Source organism: Corvus moneduloides, chromosome 10 (assembly GCF_009650955.1).
Source record: "Corvus moneduloides isolate bCorMon1 chromosome 10, bCorMon1.pri, whole genome shotgun sequence".
Classification (NCBI taxonomy): Eukaryota; Metazoa; Chordata; class Aves; order Passeriformes; family Corvidae; genus Corvus; species Corvus moneduloides.
In genome coordinates, this window is record NC_045485.1 from 10,344,271 (window position 1) to 10,363,868 (window position 19,598).

At 43.3% G+C, this 19,598-nt stretch overlaps 1 protein-coding gene and 1 long non-coding RNA gene across 4 annotated transcripts; one reads left to right on the forward strand and one right to left on the reverse strand.

The window, feature by feature from the left end:
* Positions 1-32: 32 nt before the first annotated feature.
* On the forward strand, positions 33-18,762 carry LOC116448630. 2 transcript variants are annotated; one of them, XR_004242065.1, is made up of 5 exons: positions 33-124; positions 310-463; positions 962-1,041; positions 10,364-10,690; positions 11,641-18,762. It is a non-coding gene; the product is annotated as an uncharacterized LOC116448630 (long non-coding RNA). The 2 variants fall into 2 exon arrangements; XR_004242064.1 differs by having other exon boundaries at positions 10,364-18,762.
* On the reverse strand, positions 2,720-12,659 carry LOC116448627 (thiamine transporter 2-like). 2 transcript variants are annotated; one of them, XM_032119313.1, is made up of 6 exons: positions 12,571-12,659; positions 9,780-9,945; positions 8,625-9,441; positions 6,979-7,171; positions 5,275-5,416; positions 2,720-4,095 (listed from the first exon to the last, which is right to left on the reverse strand). In XM_032119313.1, the coding sequence occupies exons 2-6, from the start codon at positions 9,927-9,929 to the stop codon at positions 3,916-3,918; spliced, it is 1,482 nt and encodes a 493-aa protein (XP_031975204.1). In that variant the 5' UTR covers positions 9,930-9,945; positions 12,571-12,659; the 3' UTR covers positions 2,720-3,915. The 2 variants fall into 2 exon arrangements, with proteins under 2 accessions (XP_031975204.1, XP_031975205.1); XM_032119314.1 differs by having other exon boundaries at positions 3,849-4,095; positions 5,275-5,309.
* Positions 18,763-19,598: the final 836 nt, after the last annotated feature.

Here is a 19,598-nt window from a genome sequence, read left to right on the forward strand (position 1 = left end):
TGGGAAGACAAGAGCACCAGTTTTACAGTTTGAGCTAACACTGTCCTTGTCCTGTGCATAGTGCAGAGGCCTCTGGGCTTGTGGGGTCTCCTCTACTGTCCTGGTTTTCCTGGGGCTTTGGGAGGTAGGACATCAAATGCCTCATACTATTAGTTGGCCATTAATTACTTCTATATAGGGATGGATCTGTCATTTAAGGACAAATGGACAAGACAGTAAGCTGTTAAATCTATGTTCTAAGCTAAAAAGTCAACAGGCTTGCTTCAGAGAAATGCTGCTGCTTTGCTTTCCTTTACCCATTTTTTTTAGACTGGACTGCCTGCATCTTCCAAGGGTCATCAGAGGCTGGAGTTCACGCTGAAGCCTGTTGGTAGGACGTGTGTTTGACCCTGGGAGCAGATGCTGAGGCCCTGGCAGGAGGGGCCCCTTTGTGAGCTCGACAGAGCCTGGTCTGGTCCTGCAGGTATGGAAGGTTTCCTCAGTACTCAAGTGTGTGGTGCAACCAGGCAGGCAAGTGCTCAGGGGAGACAGGTTTGCTTCTGCCCTTCATCCTCTTCCCTGGCCAAGAGCTTCTGAGTCATGGAAAGAACCTTGGGAAGGGAAGGTGCTGCTGGGCAGGGGCTGAAAGGGGCTGCTGGCTCGTATTTCTCTGGTAGCCCACACAGTGCTTGGGCAATACCTGCATGCTTTGAATACAAACATGCTATTTGTTCCTTCCTTCTTTGCTCAAACCGGTCTTATCAGCTTGCTGGACTGTATCTTCACGGAAGCTTTGTGCCCAAACCCACAAATGTTTCAAAGATAATTAATGTTTTATTTAGAGGGGCTTGCAGCTATTGGGAGGAATGTGCCCAGCTCTAGAGTTCCATGTTTGCATGGAAACCTTTAACACACTGGAAGAAAGACAACACTAAAAACTGCTAGGAGAGGTGGATGTGTTGAGACTTTCCTTTTCCTGCAGATCTAGACAGCCTGTGATTCCAGCCTTGCTCATAACCTGCCAAGTCTCAACTATCTCCTCTCCAGAGTATGTGTGTGCAGGTACGTGAACACACAGGTAGATGTGTACATCTTACGCTTTTAGATGAAACCTCTGATTGCTGGATGAGTTCTGATTTGCACCTGAAAACCCAGGATAACATAAAGCCTTGCCTTTTTCCTCCTAACACTGCTAAGAGCTGCCCTCTTCCTACCCTATTTTCCCTATAATGCTGCCTCCCAGCTTCCAACTTCAGAATTATTATTTTGAGATTAGAGAGAATAGGAACGGATTATTTTTTCTTTAAAGTCTTATCTGTTTTCTGAAGATGGTGTTCTCTAAAGCTGCAAGCCAAATACATTTTGTCTGCTTGGTTCCTTTGCTCCTCAGTGGCATCCCACAGATACAGAGAGCAGTGAGCTAGCTCTAGCCAGAACATAACAATTTTTATGGTTGGTTGTACGTGGTTTTTTAGCTCTAGTCTACTGAACTAAATGGCATTATGTTTTTTAACAACAGCAAAAAGTTTCACATGTTGTTGATTCCTTTCCATTTGTCAGATATTGCGTGGAAATATTTGTTAACTTTCTGTACCAAAGGCAGTTTGAGACCATAGAGTTGAAAATACAAAATTCCTCTTTTTAATTTAAATACAAACTCTAGTTAACTTCTAGTCCAGGACTGACACCTAGTTCTAAATGGAATGTCTCAAATGGAGTTCCTACTGACAAGGAATGCCTCTGCGTCCTTTTTGGAGCAGTTCCCACTCAGCCCGGTCAGCTCTGGACGCAGCAGGCTGCGGGGGCCAGCCTCCGGAATCCGGGAGACCAGAGGTCTGGCTCGTGGGTCCTTCCACAGGACCGCGGCAATAGAGGCAGGCGGTGGAAGAAGGAGGCAGGCTCAATTGTGGATGAAATCCGGTAGGTTTATTGCGTCTCCGAACAAGAGCTCTCGCCCCCCGGGGGTGTCCAGCAATGAGCAACCCTGAGCCCGCCTGCCAGGGGTTTTATGGGGGAGTGGCGACAGGGGAGGGATGACAACGGCATCGAATCAGGGAAGGAGAAGGATGGGTCTGCGGGATGAGGGACACAAGGGAACCTATCTTGGGAAAGGAAGGGAGGGATCCTCCCCCCAAGACCAATCACTCGACGCCCCTGCCAGAACTTTCTAGAAGCTTGGGAGGGGTGCCGGAGCGATTGGCAGGGGTGTGGGAGGAGACAAATAGAGAAAGCAGGGTTATGAACACGAAACCAGGAGGGTATAAACTGGGATGGTACAGTAACACGAAACCCAAAGGGGAGACCCGGACTGAACCAAACAAGACACACTCCCACAAAGGAAGAATAGAAAAAACAGTCCTTGCACTCCTGGATTCTGTCCCTGTTTCTAAAGGCAGGAGCATCATGCCCTCGGTTCTGCAGTAATAGAAGATACTCACTGCTCAGTGGAGACTAAGTACATCTCCCACTTTTATGACTGCATTGGTTAAACTGTTCTGCTTAGAGCCAGTTTACAACAGAGAATGTCCCCACAGTGCACAATAGTAAACAAAAAGCCTAAAAAAATTAGCCAGGATCTTCATTTTGTCAGATCCTACTGATTGTTCTTGTGACTTGAAACAAATTGCTTCTGTCCTGCCTGCCCTCACATCTGGGCACTTTGTCTAGTTGCAGTGTGTGACAGTAGTATGAAAAGCAGTTACGTCTGTACAAATGATAGCTTGTGTCTCGACAGAAAAAATATTATTCTGTAAATGCTAAGCATTTTTTATTAGTTAGATGTAGATATTGGAAGCTAGAAACAAACAGCAGTACATAAATAACTTTAGCATATGGATATAGTTCATATTAAATTAGACATTCGCTATGCAAACTAATTTCTAGTCTCTTTTTTCTTCTCCTGGACTGTCTTTTGGACTAAATTAGCTGTAGGATTTGAAGCTTCTTGACAAACTCTGAGATGCTGATCCTGCCAAATTCTTGGGCAAGACCAGTGGACCTCCCTCACTTGGCACTCAAAAGCACACGAAGCTAGCTGTTTATTTCAGTTACAAATCTTCTTGGATATTCCTATTAATCTGGAATTTTCCTGTATGGAATCAGCTATATTTCTTCACAGTGTACTTCTCTGGTTTTAGTCTGTGCTACTTAAGCCCCTTGATATTTTTTCTTTTCCTGCTGAAAGAGGAAGACAGTCAGACCTGAATTTAAATTTATTGGAAGCACAAGCAAAGGAGTGGTGCTCTTTCTTTTTTTTTTGGACCCTGAAATTATTCCCTCTTCGGCAGAGGTTGCTGTGAAGCCAGTACAGTGTTTGCAGCTCTCAAATGTGGGCCAGGCAACAACCGTAGCGTAACAGTGTTGCAGTGAAGCTCCCGGGATGGGTTGTGCAAGCCCTGCTTTCTGCAGGCTGTATGCACAGAGGTGTGGGATGAGACAGGAGGAGCCTGTGCCCCATCTGCCTGTACTGGGTATGAAAGAATGTAATGATGCAAACACTTCCTTGGTTCAGAACGAGGGCTGTGTAGAGGGGGGGGTCAGACCCTTCAGCCACTGAATCAGCAAATATGATGGAAGCAGCTTTGCCAGAGCCACATTCAGAGCTACAATGAGCAGGGCAGGGTGAACTCTGCACTCTGCCGTCGTGCACAAGGGGATGCAAACGTGGTTGCTCTGATTCTGTGTATAAATTACTGCCCTTAAGCTATTTATAGGCATGTAAACAAGAATCTAAAGGAACTTATCTTTTATTCTTGGCAGAGTGCCATTCTGGTGAGCTCTCTGCTGGCATATGTTGTGCTGAAGAGCTGGAATGATTCAGCGTAGCTTTTCAGGGCTGAGTTGAATGTTCTTCTTGCACTGCTGTTCCCTGCATGCTGCTCTTCTTCTCTGCTGGGAATCCTTCTCCCAGGAGGGCCTGGCCAAGGAGCCTGCCTCCTACAGCTGTGTCATGGAGCTTGTGACAATCTGCTCTCTTGACTCGTGCTCAGCCTGGTTCAGCTGCTCTGTGCAAGATCTCGCTATTTTCCTTTGGCATTTGCATGAGACCAGCACACAAATGCTTCTGATCATGAAAATCCCGTGTATGACTGCGAAGTAGCTGCCATAAATTAAAAACTGGGAGGAGAAAAAGGCAGACCAATTAATGAAAAACACATTAGAGATATGCTGCTTCTTTGGAGATGACAGTCACTCTTTTTTTCTTGTGTTCTGACAGTTTCTCTACGTTTGAGAATTTGCTTTGTGATAAAGCAAAATCTCAGCTTTGTGAACAGCATTGTGAAATGAAGAACTGCTCCTTTCTTCCACTCCTTATGCCTCTTAACAAATGTCAGATGGGGAGAGGGATAAGAACAGGATTTTTTTTTTCTATTAGGGCAAAATGTAGTAGCAGCTTCATTACCCATGTAGTCATGAATCTGTTTGAAGAGTCTGAGTTCATCCTTGTTTTGCTTTTGCACATTTCAGTGCTGTCACCACAATGGCTTCAGTAAATACACTGTGATTTTATATCAGTATTTCCAACAACAGTGGCAAGGCTGTTTACGAAGTCCTACATATTCCTGTCCTTAATTTTAAAGATGTAATGTTTGTGTCAATCTTTACTCTTTCAAAGTCACTTTTGCTTTCTCTGTGCAGAGTGTGAATAGCTTTAGTCTTCTTCAGATCCATTAGAGTAGACAGCTGCCCCAGCTGAGAGCCCATCTGAGAAAATGCAGAAGTCAGTAGGTTTCAGTTGACTTCAGCATGAGTGACATTAGATTTACTGAAGATAGGGACACTCTTGTAAGATAGAATATCCCATCCGAAATGGAGTGCCCAAGCTATGGGCAGAAGACTTTATCGTACATGTTGAGATACAGACCAGGTTTGCTCCAGAGCTAGAATTAGAAATTACTTGAGCTGAAATAACTCATATAATCCAGGCTGTGTCTCATAATTTTGAACTCCCATTCTGCATCTGACAAAACCAGTCTGAGCTTTTGGGAAGAGAGGATGTTGTTCAGCGTCCTATTAGTTACCAAAACTGGTCAGATAGCATATCCTGGTTAATTATGTTCTGGTGTATCTCCCTTTAAAAGTCAAAGACCAGCATCTTTAATCCTAAATGCATTAAAAGGCAAAAGGGAAGAATGATGACAAATGATGATGAACAATGACAAGGGAAGAACAAGATGTCCGGATTTCTATGGAAGAAAGAGGAATTAAGTTGTGCTTTGGCATAGGAATTTCTTGGTAAACTTTTGAAGATGACTTGGCTGAGCAGTAAATAGGAAGCAAGGTAACAGCACTTACCTGAGTCACCATGTCCAGTCCCAAACCTCTTGAATCTACAACAACAATTGTGAGAATGGTCTGAATCAGCAGGGCAATGAAGTTGTTCAATCCAAACATCAGGGCATAGCGTTCCATGCTCATATTGACAGCGATCTGGAACCTAATGGGAGACTGGCAGGTCAGTCACTTCCCACTGGGAAAGCTATTGCTGTCTATCAGTCAATGAAGAGAAAATGATCAATGGAGATGGTGCATCAAGGACACAGGAAATGGTGCTTCATTTGGTTGTTTGGTTCCTTGCTCTCTAAAAAAAAAAGTCTGGGGTACCATAGTGTATTTTAATGGTTTTTTGAACTGGCATGGGCTGCTTTTCCAACCCATGCTATCAGGTGATCAGGTAGAATGTCAGTTCTCTGTACCCTCCCTTTTTGTTCCTTTGCCTTCACAGACTGCCTCTGACAGGCTGTGAAGTGGTCATGGCTGGAAGCTTTCAGAGACCTGGCCAGGCAGTGTTGTGACCTGCTCTGGCACTGGCAGCAGTTCTGCCCTGGCTGGGAGGTTGGGCTCGAAGGTCACTGGGTATCTTCTAACCAAACTTTCTGTGGTGGTGAGTCACATTTTGCTTTGTGACTTGACAGTGGAGGTAACATGCTGCTTATTTCTGTCAAGAGTCTGTAGATTTTACTTGCAGTATCTTTTTTGACAATAATCAGAACATCTTTCCTTGCAATATATATCTCCAAAGTTTCTATACAAACACAAGGGTGTTATTCCTTCGAGACTCATTTTCAGTTATTTTAGCTTGGGGGTTTTTTGCAAGATTTTACTTTGTTGTTTTTTTTTTCAGAATATATTGAAATAGTCCAGGTGTAATTCACTATAATGTACTAACAATCTACCAAAATGAAAATAAAGGGCTCACTTGGCTTTCTTCAAGATAGGCATAACCTTGCCATGCATTATAATTTTGGCAGCTTTTAAAAATGGTATCTGATTAATTTTGGGGTTTGACAAAAAATGCATCTAGTATTTTTGTTAATGAAATAGTGTGGTATGTCTAAAGACATTCTAAGCAATAAAATGACTGGAGCAATAACATTTTATATTTATTACACAGGATAAAATATTTGTTATTAATATTATTTATATATTTCTATTTATGACAACAGAATAGCTTGGTCTCCTATGAGATCTTGTCTGAGTTTATACATCCAATGTTCCCTTTCATTCCTTCTTTACATCTTAATATCAGTAATGACTATATATATGAAAGTATGTTGGGGAACACTCTATGTTGAATCTTTTCCTGCATTCATGCGGTTCATGGCATGCTAAAAGGTTTATCAGAAGGGGGTCTAGACATATGGTGATCTTAAAGGATGGCTTGTCCCCTATTGTTCACTCTGCATCTTTCTTGCCAGGAAGGAGCGAAATGGCTTCTACATTTTGCTGTTAGTAATTGCCTTTAGTAATAAAGTTATCTTGTACCTTGTTTAATTTCTGCTTAGGTAAATGTTTGATGTCCTTTTGACAATTTTTCTTTCCTGGTTGTTTGGAAGAATGAAAACAACATAACCAGACATTTAAATGTCCTTGTCCTTACCTAAACAGTTATGTCTAGCATTAGGTCAGCTACCTCGGAGGAAAAGGATGCCCAAAGCAAACTGGAGGTAAGGTCAGTATTCTGTGCATGATGGCAGCACTGTGATGTTTTGTACTTACGTTGCTATTGTCAGGAGGAACATATAGCATGCCTTGAAAATGAGATAGCTAGCATAACATGCCCAGATGTTGGTAGAGAAGTGCATGAGAAACAGACAACCAGCATCTATTGCAGAGAAGATCCCTAAAGCCAGTTCACCAAAATGGTCCCAGTTAATCTTCATATATTGTACTAGGAAAGATGTTACTGAGCCTAGAAAAAGAGAAAAAAACATGTGTAAAAGTTGTATCTGTTCCACAGCTTGTATGACCAAGTCTTGCCAGTCTCACATGCTGAAAGGCGATGCTGAATAATGAAGCAGAGTAGTCTGAAGTTTGAAAGCATTTCTAATGACTTCTGCAGCTGTGCAGATGACTGGTCATTTTAAGACAACTGCATAAATCAAGTCTCTGCCATTCCGTCCTTGGTGTTTTATTCCACTTCACAGGATAAACTGTAATGTAGAAGGATTCATTATTTAGGTGTCTGTTCACAGCATGTTATCTCTGGGGAGAGAATCAGGAACATGGTTTGGAGTTCAAGAAGTAATTTCTTCCAGCTTCTCCTAGTTGGAAGGAGAACAGAACTAGGCTAGTAAACCTTCTATTGTAACAGTTTAGCTCTGGGCACCTCATAGAGGGGGTAAACTGTCAAAAAAGTGAGTTTTGAGGTGTCAAGGAAGTATATCTAAGGAAATGAAAAAGGATTGGTTTGCTTTTGGTGGGACTCCTAGAAGATGCATCTGTTGCAAAGTTAAGCCATTTGACTGCCCATCTTGGGGTCCCAGACAATTTTAAAAATTCTATAATTATACACTGAGAAAAAGGCAAGTCCACAAGAGAGAGAAATTCATCAAGGAGTAGATACTACAGGAGGGCTTCTAGTTCATTATTTACTTGGTCTATTTAGTTTCCCACTGCAAGAGTAGTATCTGTTTCTCCTTAATGTCTGTAAGGGTAACCTGAATGACCAGGTGTGGAGTAGAGGTGTTTATTTCTCCTGGTAGAATACACCCCAATGTCTTGTGCAAGTTCTTTACAGCAGCACAGTAGGCAGGGTGCTATCCTCTGATGTTACCTTTTGATAACCTCACTTTGCTTGTGTGGTGTGAGCGTCTACTCCTGGTGCAAAAGTAGAATGGTTCACGTCAGTATCATAAGGATTCAATAGGGCTTTTTTCCCCTGCACTTTGTATCCTGCAATGACTAGAATTTTTCTTTTTGTCTGGTTGTACAAGGGTATTTCACTAGAAAAACATCTTAACGGGAGTATGATATACTTTCTGTGTAAAATTTTTATGAAAAACTTCTCTCATATGTGTAAGCTGATATCATTGTTATGGGAGCAGTGCAATACTTGTTTTGGGGAAAAAAAACACCAAATAGCCTCATCCAAAGAAACATGGGTGCCTCTGAATGGGTTTACCAGCTAGATGCAATGTCTTGCATATTTTCTGCATGCTGGTAAGATACAGTTATTTGTCCGGTCCTAAAGAAAAACCAACATAACTCACATTTGAACTGTTGTACATCAAAGACCTAGGTCTGGAATGCACAGGATGTGCACTGGCTCCCTGGAGCGCCTGCAATGGAATGGTACTTTGAAAGTTTACTAAAGTGAAACTTCAGAGGCTGTCATTGTGATCAATGTTTAAACATCAACTTACTCAGAAACGTTGCTATTGCTTCGACAGCTCCGTTGTACACTGCGGAGCTGTGGGACGGGGCTCGGAAGTCCCACAGCACCTGGACATAATTCACGACCTGGTTAAAGCCGGCCGTGGCCAGAGCCCACCACAGGGACCAGTAGAGGAGTTTGCGGGAGCTGTAGCAATCCCTCAGGTCCTTGGCCAGCTGCAGCAGCACGCTGAGCATGTGACTGTGAGGCCTGGCATTCCCAGCCTGGGGCTGGGGGGTCGGGCCCCTGGCAGCAGGGTTGGGGCTCTTTTCCTCTTGGCAGCTCGAGGGCCTGTGGGAACCGCCTGCAGCCACCCCTTTATCAGCCCCTGGGAGAGGCTCAGAGGTGTCTTTCCTGTGGAAGAACATGCTCCTCTGAGGCATGGGCAGGAAGAATGAGCACAGGAATGCCAGGGACACGGAAGCCAAGGTGATGGCGTTGAGGTAGAAGTAGGAGACGTGTGCTAAGGACACCAGCAGCTGTCCCAGCACAGCGGCCACGGTGGCTGCCACCAGAGTGACACTCCTGCAGTAGCTGGTGACCCTCTGGTAGTGCTGGGTGCTGACCACGCTGTAGATGTAGGCATAATAGGCCACCTCAGTGGCTGTCACCATGCCATAGAAGAATTCCACCACCTGCATGGCCGTGACTCCATGTGCAAAGAGCAGCAGGAGCCACGTGATGATGAGGCTGATGCCCTGCAGGAGGAGGACGGGCTTGTAGCGCACATAGTCTGTGAGCAGGAACACTGGGAAAAGGAGAGCAAGGTAGGAGTATGTCCAAACTGGGAAAATCTGGTTGGTAACCTAGAAGAGGAGAGGAAATGCCAGTGTTTTTATTGTTGAGGAAAGGAAGTTCATGTATTTTAAATGGTGTTGTAGAGGGAAGTTTTTTCTCTGAAGGAATTCATAAAATATATAACCACATTGAATCAGCATGGGACTGTTGGGCAGACAAATGGATCCTGGATCCATTAAATGGATCTGTTATTTATGCAGTCTGCTGCAAACGGTAACCTGCCAGAGCTGGTTAAAGCTGTGTGCTTGTTTTTTTCCTTTTTATCTTTGTTTAAAAATTTTAAAGAATGTTTTCCCTTTCTATTTTCACTACTTCAATTAAAACAAATCGTAGAGTAAAATCATACCTCATCTGTGGTCAGGTTTTTATCTGGTCCTGTTAGATAGGGTGTTAGGAAAGGTTCTGATGGTTTCATCATGTAGAAGAATCCATAGAGGCAGAGGATCAGGGTGGGAAAAGCCCAGGTGTTGGTTTTTTCTTGCTTCCAGCAACCCATGGCCTCTGCAGCAAAGCTGAGGAGAAAGTTTGTTAGAATGATGATACTGCCCATGCAAGTGCAAAGAGATCTTGTAATTCATTTTTATTTTGTGGTTTCTGATGCCAAGGGGTGCTCTTTAGAGGTTGACAGTTCAAAAAAATTTTTATTTGTAATGTTAAAGTGAACAGCTATCCCTTACAGTTGTCTGCTGCTCTCTTTGTAGAAAGTGCATAAAAAATGAATTTGAAGATCCTTAACTGGGAGACAAACTACCCTGTCATTCCATCTGCACTGACCAAGATAAACACAGGAAAAGCCTTTCTAGATAGAAGTGGCTGAAGACAGCTGAGCACTGAGATTTCCCTCGACACCATGACTGATCACAGCCAAGCACTTTGCTGAATGACAAGTAACTAGTTCCCAATTGCTGTTTTTTCTCCTTTGTCTCCTAGATGTGCATGGCTTTCCCGTTATGGAGAGCTAGTAGCTCTGGAGCCTAGAAGATGGGAGTTGCTAATAAATACAGAAAGGATGTCAAGTCAGATTCTCATCTGGAATTGCCTGCATCAGAAGTCCATTTTGGATACAGACTTCGTATTTTCCATGTATAAAAGTGGTCACAGAAGGTTAACAGTCCATGCTAAAATGAAGTAAAGTGGATATTTTTGTTCTTGTCACTAGGTGAGATGATGGAATAAATTAAAATTTTCAACTCTGCTGGACAGAGCCCGAACAGAAGTCAAAATGGGTGTAATGGGGACATGCAAAGTAAATACACAGTAAGTTAATATCCATATTCATGTTAGTATAGGCAATGTCAAGAATCTTAATGTGTGCAATTTATCATTTGGAGTCCTTTGGAGTTTGCTTATTAGCAGATGGGATTTCTATCACTTTGCTTTGAACTTTTATCAACTTCCCTCCCAAGAACTCTTTTTTTTTTTTTTAAGGCAAAAAATGAATTTTAAAAAATCTTAAAAATGAAGTAGTGTTTTTTCATAAAATTATTTGTAAAAGCTGAAGAAAGGTCTATTCAGCCAAAACCAGTCATGTCCTGATGAGTACATCACTCCAGGTTGGATGGGCAGAGGATCTTTTTTTATAGGATGTGATATGTATAAGGCAGTAGGCATTATGCATCTTCTTTTCTAACTTCATGCTATGGTAGCACATTTTACTGACAGCCTGATCCACTAAGAAATGTGTGCAGATCAAAGGGAATTTGAATTCCTTTGCTGTGTAACAGCCGAAAGCATGGACCTTACAGGAATTCCAGCAGAAAAGAACCGGGCTCTGTGTCAGCTCTGCAGTGTGAACCACTAGATGGCAAGGTGACCCCAGCAAGGCAAAACGAGTTCGGGAGGGCTGTGAGATACTGAGCGCTCCAGGAAGGAAACATTTCTGCCCCTTCTTCCTCCCCGGCTGTTGTAACATGAGGCTGCTGCAAACGCGGCTTTGGCAGGACCAGTCTGAGCCCTGCCCAGGATCGTGCTCACTTAGACACCATAACACCCCCAGGCTCTCCTCTCACGTGGTAATCATTAAAGCCATACGGCACCCCAGTGCTGTGGGAATGCTTCATGTGATTCTGAGAAAGGCATCGAGAAGACTGGGGTGGAGAGCATCTCTAGCACTGTAATGAGAAACATTTGTACAAGTCAGCTTTGGGAAGTAGCCAGGGCGTATTTTCCCCTTTCCAGCCTAGATTCTCTGCTCTGGTCTCTTTCAGGTCCTGCCTTGTTTGTTCACCCCCCAGCAGGCTGTGTGACACAGGGGCAGCAAGTCTCATGTAGCTTGTCAAAATATCCCACATCCTGGGAGGTGAGTGGGGCAAGCTGCTGCCTCTGCAGGGCTCGCAGCGCGCTTGTGCTCCCCCTCAGATGCTGCCCATCAGCGGCCGGGCTTTGCCATCCTGTGCAAGAATTCACGGTTTCAGCTGTACACAGAACTTCAGGTGTGCCCTGGTCACTGCATCCCTACAGTGCCAGCACGTGCACTGTTTAGGGTTTTTGGCTAGACCTGTACCTCTCACCTGCAGTTTTGCTCTTTGAGGTGCCACCGTTAGGCTGGTAGGTAAGTCAGGTGAGAAGTTTCCCACTTGATTTAAGCAGCTGTGCAGAAAAAACCCCTGTCACTGGTGCTGAGCTGGGAAGCATAGCGGGCTGAGGGCTCTCAGGGGCAACCCACTCTGCCACTGGAGAGTGGGAGATGGTGTCACCCAACCTGCAGTGGGGTTTGTGTTCCCCTCACACTTCAGCCCTTGGCCAGCAGTAAGCCCCCCCCAGCTCTGCAGCTGCTGTACAACCCCTCCTTTCTGGATTCATGACCACAAACCTCTGACAACCAGAGCTCTGCCTTGGTGCTTGAGGGGGAGGAATCCAATTTGTTCCCGGTTCAGTCACCCCATGTGGTCAATTAGTCTTTTGTAAATCTAGGGTTTTGTTCACTTTTGAAGAGATTTTAGGATGCCTTGGTGTTCTGCAACAAAACAATCCTATATTTCTTTTTTCCTTCAGCAATTCTTGGTGCCATAGCTGTCAGCTCTTCTACACACAGCCTAACAGCCTCCCAGGTCCCCACCAGATTGCTCTCTTCTTTCCTCCCACTTTTCCTTGTCATTGCAGGATTTCTGATTTCTAAAGTTCATATATAATCATACCTTCTGTGCTGGAGCTCTTCCTTTCTTACTTCCAAGGGGAAAGCCTCCTTATAGTATTTCCAATCTTACTTCAGGTTGTCCTGTGTGTATTGCAGCTACTGGACTCTGGGTTTTGTGCTTTTCCTGTTCTTCTGGTATTACAGCTTGCCCTGACACCTCCTTTGAAACGGCCTCCAGCTGGCTTTCTTTCAGCATCCATGTTCAGCACCCTTAAAGGAACAGCCAGATAATCCTGGCCTGTCTTTGCTCCAAGGCAGCAGTAATTCAAGACCCAAACTACGGTTTGGTGCCTGACTAGCACAAAATCAATAGAGGTAGTCATTTTCCCAAAGAATTTTGGATCTATTTAACAGGATGTGTGGCTTGGGAGCCATCTGTGCCTCAAACTGGCCTATATTAAAGAGGGAGCAGTAGCTGTGTGTGGGTAGTGACAGAGGTGAGGGCGAGCAAATACCACTGTTGTAAGATTGGAATGTATCCACACTACTTACATGGGGTTTCAAACTATTCTGACAAATTTAAAAAGTAAAAAGTAAAACACCCTGCTCTGCTTCCTCTTGACTTACTTGCTAGCAAATTTGTTAGTTCTTTTGCTTAGGCAGGTTCTCACATTGCTGCTGAAGATGGGGATACTGCCCTATAGTCAGCTTCAGAAGATTCTGTGGGACTCACGACAGCAGAGTATACTCTGTGAAATGTACAGATTTTCACAAAAAGTATGTACAGAAATCTAGATCTACTCCCACCCTGGTCCCAAAACATGTAAGTCTGGAATGAGGGATGTAACAATTATTTAGGAATATGACCAATACAGTAGGAAAATTTGTAAATCTTTGTAAATAACACTGAATTATCCAATCAGAGGAAGGCAGCATCTTGGTTCACACACAGTAAAATGGAACAGCAACTTTATGGACATGTACATGAATATGAAAAATATATGACATTCCTTGCTGGTCTGATGAGTGTCCCAGCTCAGCCAGTCCTTTGTCTTCACTCTTGGCCAGATTTTGCAGCCTTTTTTCCTTCTACCCCTCAACAGTCTATACTACAGGATTAGTGATGTTAGAGGGGCCATCCCTGCCTCTTGCCTTTATAATTTGTTTGTTGGCCTTTGTCCCTGAAACCATCTCCTCCTGCCTAGGACAGTGCTGTGTACTTACAGAGTCACAGCTGGGAGGGAGCCATAATGATCATCATGTCCTAGTCCCTGCTCCTCCCAGGACTATCTCAAATGATACCTTGTGACTCAGTGTGTCATCCAGACGCTCCGTGAATGCTGGCAGCTTCTGTAATATGTGTGAAACTGATGCATGAATGGAATATAATAACTCCTTTGGGCACTTTCTGAGCCATCAGTCTCTGTCTGACACTGATCCCAGAGCTATCTTAGTTCTGTTGACCCTGCAGCTATGGGACGTGACAGCCCCTCTGAGAGAACCCTGTGTATACCTGCATTTGGTTTTATTCTCATGAACTCTTGTTAAAATGCAGAGAACCCTTTAGGGAAAGAGTGTTACTTGGGGTTTGCATTGACTTACTAAGAATCCAACTCAAATATCTTGACACTGAGAAAAACGGCAAAATTCTGCTTTTCCTGTAACACAATAATGAGGAAGAATGATTTAAGTAACTTCCAGGCATTGAAATTTGGTTTCTTTTCTTTCAGATCCTCTCTTCTCATAGTCTTCAGTCCATCTTGTTTGTAATTAAAATTTCATGCTTTTTCACTGATTCACGTTCATGTGAATCAGTGAAAAAGCATGATGGAAGACTGTAAAACTGCGATGAGCTTATGCAAGTTTTTGGTCAACTTGAGCCCTATGCCATAAGCTGCCTGCAGCAGAGCATGGCTGCTGGGTTTGAAGGGGACTACATTCTTTTCATGAAGAGTAGTTAGAGGCAGAAGTGTTGTTCTGCTTGGTGGGTGGGCTGGGGGATCTGTTTCTAGTTGACATCCCAATTCTGTTCAGTTGGGAAAGGGAAGATTTTGTAAGAGAGGAGGAAAGGTGAGTTTTATTGTTGTAGTATATCCTAAACAGTTAATCTAGCATGTCTCTAATGAATCAAGGAGATAGGACAATTCTGAGAGGGGAAGGAAAGGCAGTAAAGGAAGGAGACTGCAAACCTCTGTCATCCAGATCCTTTCTCCTGCCTCTGCTGCCCCTTGGACTCAATCCTGATATTATCTCTGGTGCTTCACAGGATGGCACCAAGGCTGAGAGGCTCACATTGGCTGTGTGAGGTGTCTCTCTATCTGTAAGTTTGGTCACTGGCTTTCAGCTCACAAATCACATCTGTTTCTTGACACCTGCCCAACTCAGACAAAGAGACTTCTTCAAATGAAACTGAAGTCTTGTTCTTTTTGAAGAATGTGTACTATGCTCTCTAAAGCAAGCAATAGCAAAGAAAATTTTCTGTGGCTAATACTGAAGATTTTTCTCCATTCGTGGCCAAATACAGCCTATGCACAGAAAGGTTCCAATGGCAGTTATAAAGATTAAAGTGTATTTTTGTCAGATTTCTCAGACCCAGGAGTATTCACAGGACATGTAACTTTCTGACTTATGGATGAGCTGATCTTTATCTTTTCTCATGTACTGCATGCTCATTTTGGGAATGAGCTGCTCTCTGCAGTCTGGCCCTGAATCCCATGGTGTGTGGGTGAGGGTTTCCATAACTTGCTTCTCAGCTGAGTCTTGCCCCAGCTTCCCAAGGTGGAAGGGCATTCATATGTCTCAGGTGCTTTTCATCTGAGACACAAAAATGAATATGCAAATTTCAGTTTGGGATGTTTAGCTAGAAGGTACTAAGGGCATTACTCCAAGGGGTAGGTTAGGAAATACATTCAACCAAACGAATGTTTCAGGTACTTGGTTTAAATGTAGACTTACAGCTGCTTCCTTATTAAAAAGTAATGCCATAAGGCTATTTTTCACTATGCTGCACCTTACCTAAGCATAATGCCCACCCTTTTTATCCATTCATTCTTACTCTTGTCACTGGACTGCCCATTGCCACTTGCACCATGAAAGGCAGTGGCTGCTGGTAGAAGTGCAGGATCTGGAACAAACAGCTGTGCCATTAATCATCACCCTGAGACATTTTGGGAGGGGAGGTTAATTCTTTTTCTTACAGGCAGCATTTTTGTGGTGGCACATTTGGGCACAAACGAGGCCTGGAGCTCTTGTTATAACATGCTACCAACGTGGTATGGAGCACATAAAAGTCCTGTAATGGGTTTATAAAGACTGGTTGAACCTACCTTGGCCTGCAGAGCTGTGCTTAAAGCCCCTTTTGTACACAATGAAGTCTGGGCCAGTGTGTTGAAAGGAGTCATTTACCCTCTTAATCTGTTATTGGCCAGGGAAAGATAAGTTGCATTAGCTTTCTGCAATATAAGTCACTGGCTGGTTTGTCTCTGCTTTTGGTTACAGTTTCATTGCTGAATTCACTGTAGGTGACAGATTACCAATGTAGCTGTGAGAGGCTGGGCAAGGAGCATTCAGTTACAGTGGGTGTCCCCTTGGAAGCATTACCAAGACTTTACAGGCATCCTTACTAGCATGTCAGTGACCTGCATTGCAGCTCTCTGATTTGCTCTGTGCAAAAACCTCTCAAGACCGTGGGAGGTTTCCAAATAAAGGTGTTTCCCATTGTCTGAGGACTGGGTTTGTTGGCTGAGCAGCCTTTTACTTTCTCACTCTTATTGGCACAAGGCTCACTTGGCTCTTCCAGCTGAGGGGTGCAAAGCAGTGAGGTCCAGAGGAGCTGAGCCAAAAAATAGTTCAGCATGTGGAAGTACCTGCTGATCGGCTGCAAAATTCATTGTTCAAAATGAAGCTGTGAGCTTTGTGGTATCTTCCTATTTTCTTCATAGGTCTGAGAATGTTGGACAATTCAATTTCATCTCTTCTTTTTGTCTGGGTGTTTTTTTTTGTTTTTTTCTTTGTTTGTTTTTTTAATGTTTCAAAACTACTGAACAGCAACAAAAAAATCAAGCAAACGAGTTGAATAGATGGTAAAATTTCCAAGACTGAGCAGACGGATGATATCTCATGTATGGTCTCCCTCTTGGCATCAGGGTGTATTTTGGTCCTAACTGCCAAAGTTATTTCTGTTGTAATTGTATCAATAGCAAATTACTGTCTTGAGACTTCTAAAATTGAGAACTGAAATTCCAAAAAGATCTGAAGTTTACTGGAAAGTGGAGAAAATCCTTCTGTTGCATTCAATGAATGCTACAGCAGGACAGAAAGGCTGAGAGAAGAATAGGTTATACCTTAAGTAGGTCCTTTAGTTTTCCTTATATTTTTCTTCCAGATCATCAGTGGAGGACAGGAACTACTCCTTTGTCAGTAGAATTCTCTGAGGATTTTCCTTTCTAATAAAATGTTACGAGGTCACTGCTATAGGTTTGCAGCTGACTTTTGTGCAAGTGCTGACTGTAGCTGGGAGCACCAGGCTCTGGTGTTCCTCTGTCTCCTACACTGTCTGTCAGCTCTTAGAAGCCATCTGTGTTTAAAGGAAGAACAGCAGTTTTTTGTTTATCAATGAAGTGGAGAAAGATGATTCTGGTGAGAAAAAAGTGGCTGAATTTTGCTATGGCTGCAAAGTAATCTTTCACCACTACTTCGATGTCAAGATTGTCTGTGTGCTTCACAAGCTGGTTTTGAGCTCTTCCATTCTGCAAACTGTGATTGAGGGAAACACATCTATTGACTCTAGCTAATAAGAATATTTTGCGTAATACTTTCTTGATATGACCTACATGTTACATGTAAGAATGAGAAAATTGCTTTCAGAAAATATCAAATGCTATAAAAGTTAAGGCCTGTTTTGTCATCAGTGCCAACCGCAGACCAACCCCTTGATGAGCTCCTTGTGATGAATGAGCCAGCCAAGGTCCATGAAACCACTCTTGCAATTTTTTTTTTAATTATGGGGGAGGGGGGTTGGTTCTCGTTGTGTTTGTTTGTTTGTTGTTTTCTGTGGTTCTTTTTAGAAATGAAAAAAACCCCATCTTTTTTACTCAGTGCAGTCATTGTTACAGTTGGTAACAGTGAGCAAAAAATGAGCAAAGAAGAATTGCTTTTAGGAGATGAGGAAGAATATAAAACACTCTATTAAGCTTCACCTTTAGAATTTCTAACTACAGTTAGAAATAGATGTATGTAGGATGCTTATCCCAGCAACCAAAAAAACCTCCCCTATCTCCAAGTTTGATGATTGGGCCTGGTGACTTTACCACCTTAGTTGTAGTTTTTGTAACAATGCCATACGATCCAATTCAATGCACACTCTTTGACCGTGCTTTAGTCTTTCTTGGATTGCACACTTTTAAAATCTCCAGTTAATTAACAAAAGGGAAGTGATATATAGGTCAAAGAAATCTCACTTGAATTGGTTAATACTTGTAATGACTAATGCTCACTTACTGTGGATTGCCAAAGAGAAACGAGAGGAAAAACCTGAAGGGATTTCTAAGGAACTTTCCATGTTGAAAGATCACTTTCCAGGGTGTGTTCCCCTCTAGGCTTATTCCACAAACCTCCCACTGGTGGCAGATATTGTCCTGTCGTCACGGATGGATGTATCATTTCAGAGATGCAAATTTACATTTGCACAATCTGTGTGTGCAGGAAGTTTCAGCCCAGCACCTCCTCTACCATTTTTTTACCCTCAAGGTCCATCTCATTACAGACACCATGGGAGACTGAATCATTGCAACAGCCCAAGTAGTGTCAAGTCCTGCTGGAAGAGCATTTGTCACATTTTGACAAGTGCTTATATCAAATGGGCTGCTTCATTTAATGCTAAACCCCTAATGACACCTAGAACAGGCTTATAATAAGCCATTATGCTGCTAGTGTTTGCTTAAAAGTAAGGATTCTTGCACTTAAAGTGTCTGGAGTTCTTCTAATACCTTGATTTCTTGCCAGCTCAGAAGACTTTTGATGATAGAGTCACCAAAGTCCTTAGGGCTTTTTTTGTTTGGTCGGTTGTTTTTTTTCATCAACAGTGTGTTAAGTTTTATCCATTTCATGAAGAAACAATTTTTTTATGTGGTCCAAGTTTTTTTCCAAGTGCCTTCACCTTCCTGTCCTTTCAAAGGCAGAGCAGTAACAGTGTATGTGTTGTACTCTGGAGCTCTGGCCCTGGTTCCCATGTCCCTCGATGTCCTAGGCTAGGTACAAACATGCATAAAAGAGGACCAGTCTTTGATCTGAGGAAGGCTGAGCCAACTTACTTGAGGAGATGTTCTTGTAAAACACATGTCACTTTGGAATAGCAGATTTCTGTCAAGCCCAGATGGTTTGACTTAGAACATCTTTTGTGTCTTAAAACAGTTTATTTGTCTCTGGTTCTTGCCTTGTTGTTTACAGGAGCACCTGATGGTTGTGAGCAGGCTTGAGTGGTTGGACACAGCATCCTCCTCAAAGCCCCAGCCAAGGGCCCAACCAACAGGGCACTTTTGGGGCTGGCTGGAGTTGTCTGGGCTAGCAATAAGTAAGAAAGACTTTGAAAATGGGGACAAGCAAGATAATGCTTGAAGCAGCCAAGGGAACCCTGCAGAAAGAGAGGAAAAATTACCCTGGCAGATGTTTCCTTAACAGGAGCTAGGGCAAGGCTGCCCTTTTTAGGGCCTCCAAATGCCTCACAGAAATCAAGAGGTGAGGACCAAGGTCCAGAAAAGGGGTGTAGGAGGGTAAGAAAGTCAGTGATCTCGGTTGTGTTATGCAAAAGAACCTGTAAGAGTCAGGATGGAAGGGATGTGGTGGTGTGGTTTCCTTGGGAAAAGAGCAGGCCTCTTGGAAAGAGGGAAGTCCAAGCTAGCTGGTTTGGGCAACCATGGTTTAAAGCTCCTGATAGGAAAGTCCCTATAACGTAACCATGGAGTGCTGAAAAGCTGCAGTGATTGCAGCACTTGCCTTGAGAGGGCCTGTGTCCACAGCTGCTTGACACAGCCACTCCACAGGGTTAACTAACAGCTATTTAAAATGATCTTGATTGGTTTTTGTGTGGCA

Bases quoted from the DNA above. Each gene is read 5' to 3' on its own strand.
- LOC116448627 (XM_032119313.1), bottom strand. From the start codon at position 9,929: ATGGGTTGCTGGAAGCAAGAAAAAACCAACACCTGGGCTTTTCCCACC. The intron at 7,172-8,624 runs GTAAGTTGATGT...CTCTTTTTCTAG, and splicing joins AGCAATAGCAACGTTTCTGA to GCTCAGTAACATCTTTCCTA. The intron at 4,096-5,274 runs GTAAGTGCTGTT...TTCTCCTCCCAG, and splicing joins GACTGGACATGGTGACTCAG to TTTTTAATTTATGGCAGCTA.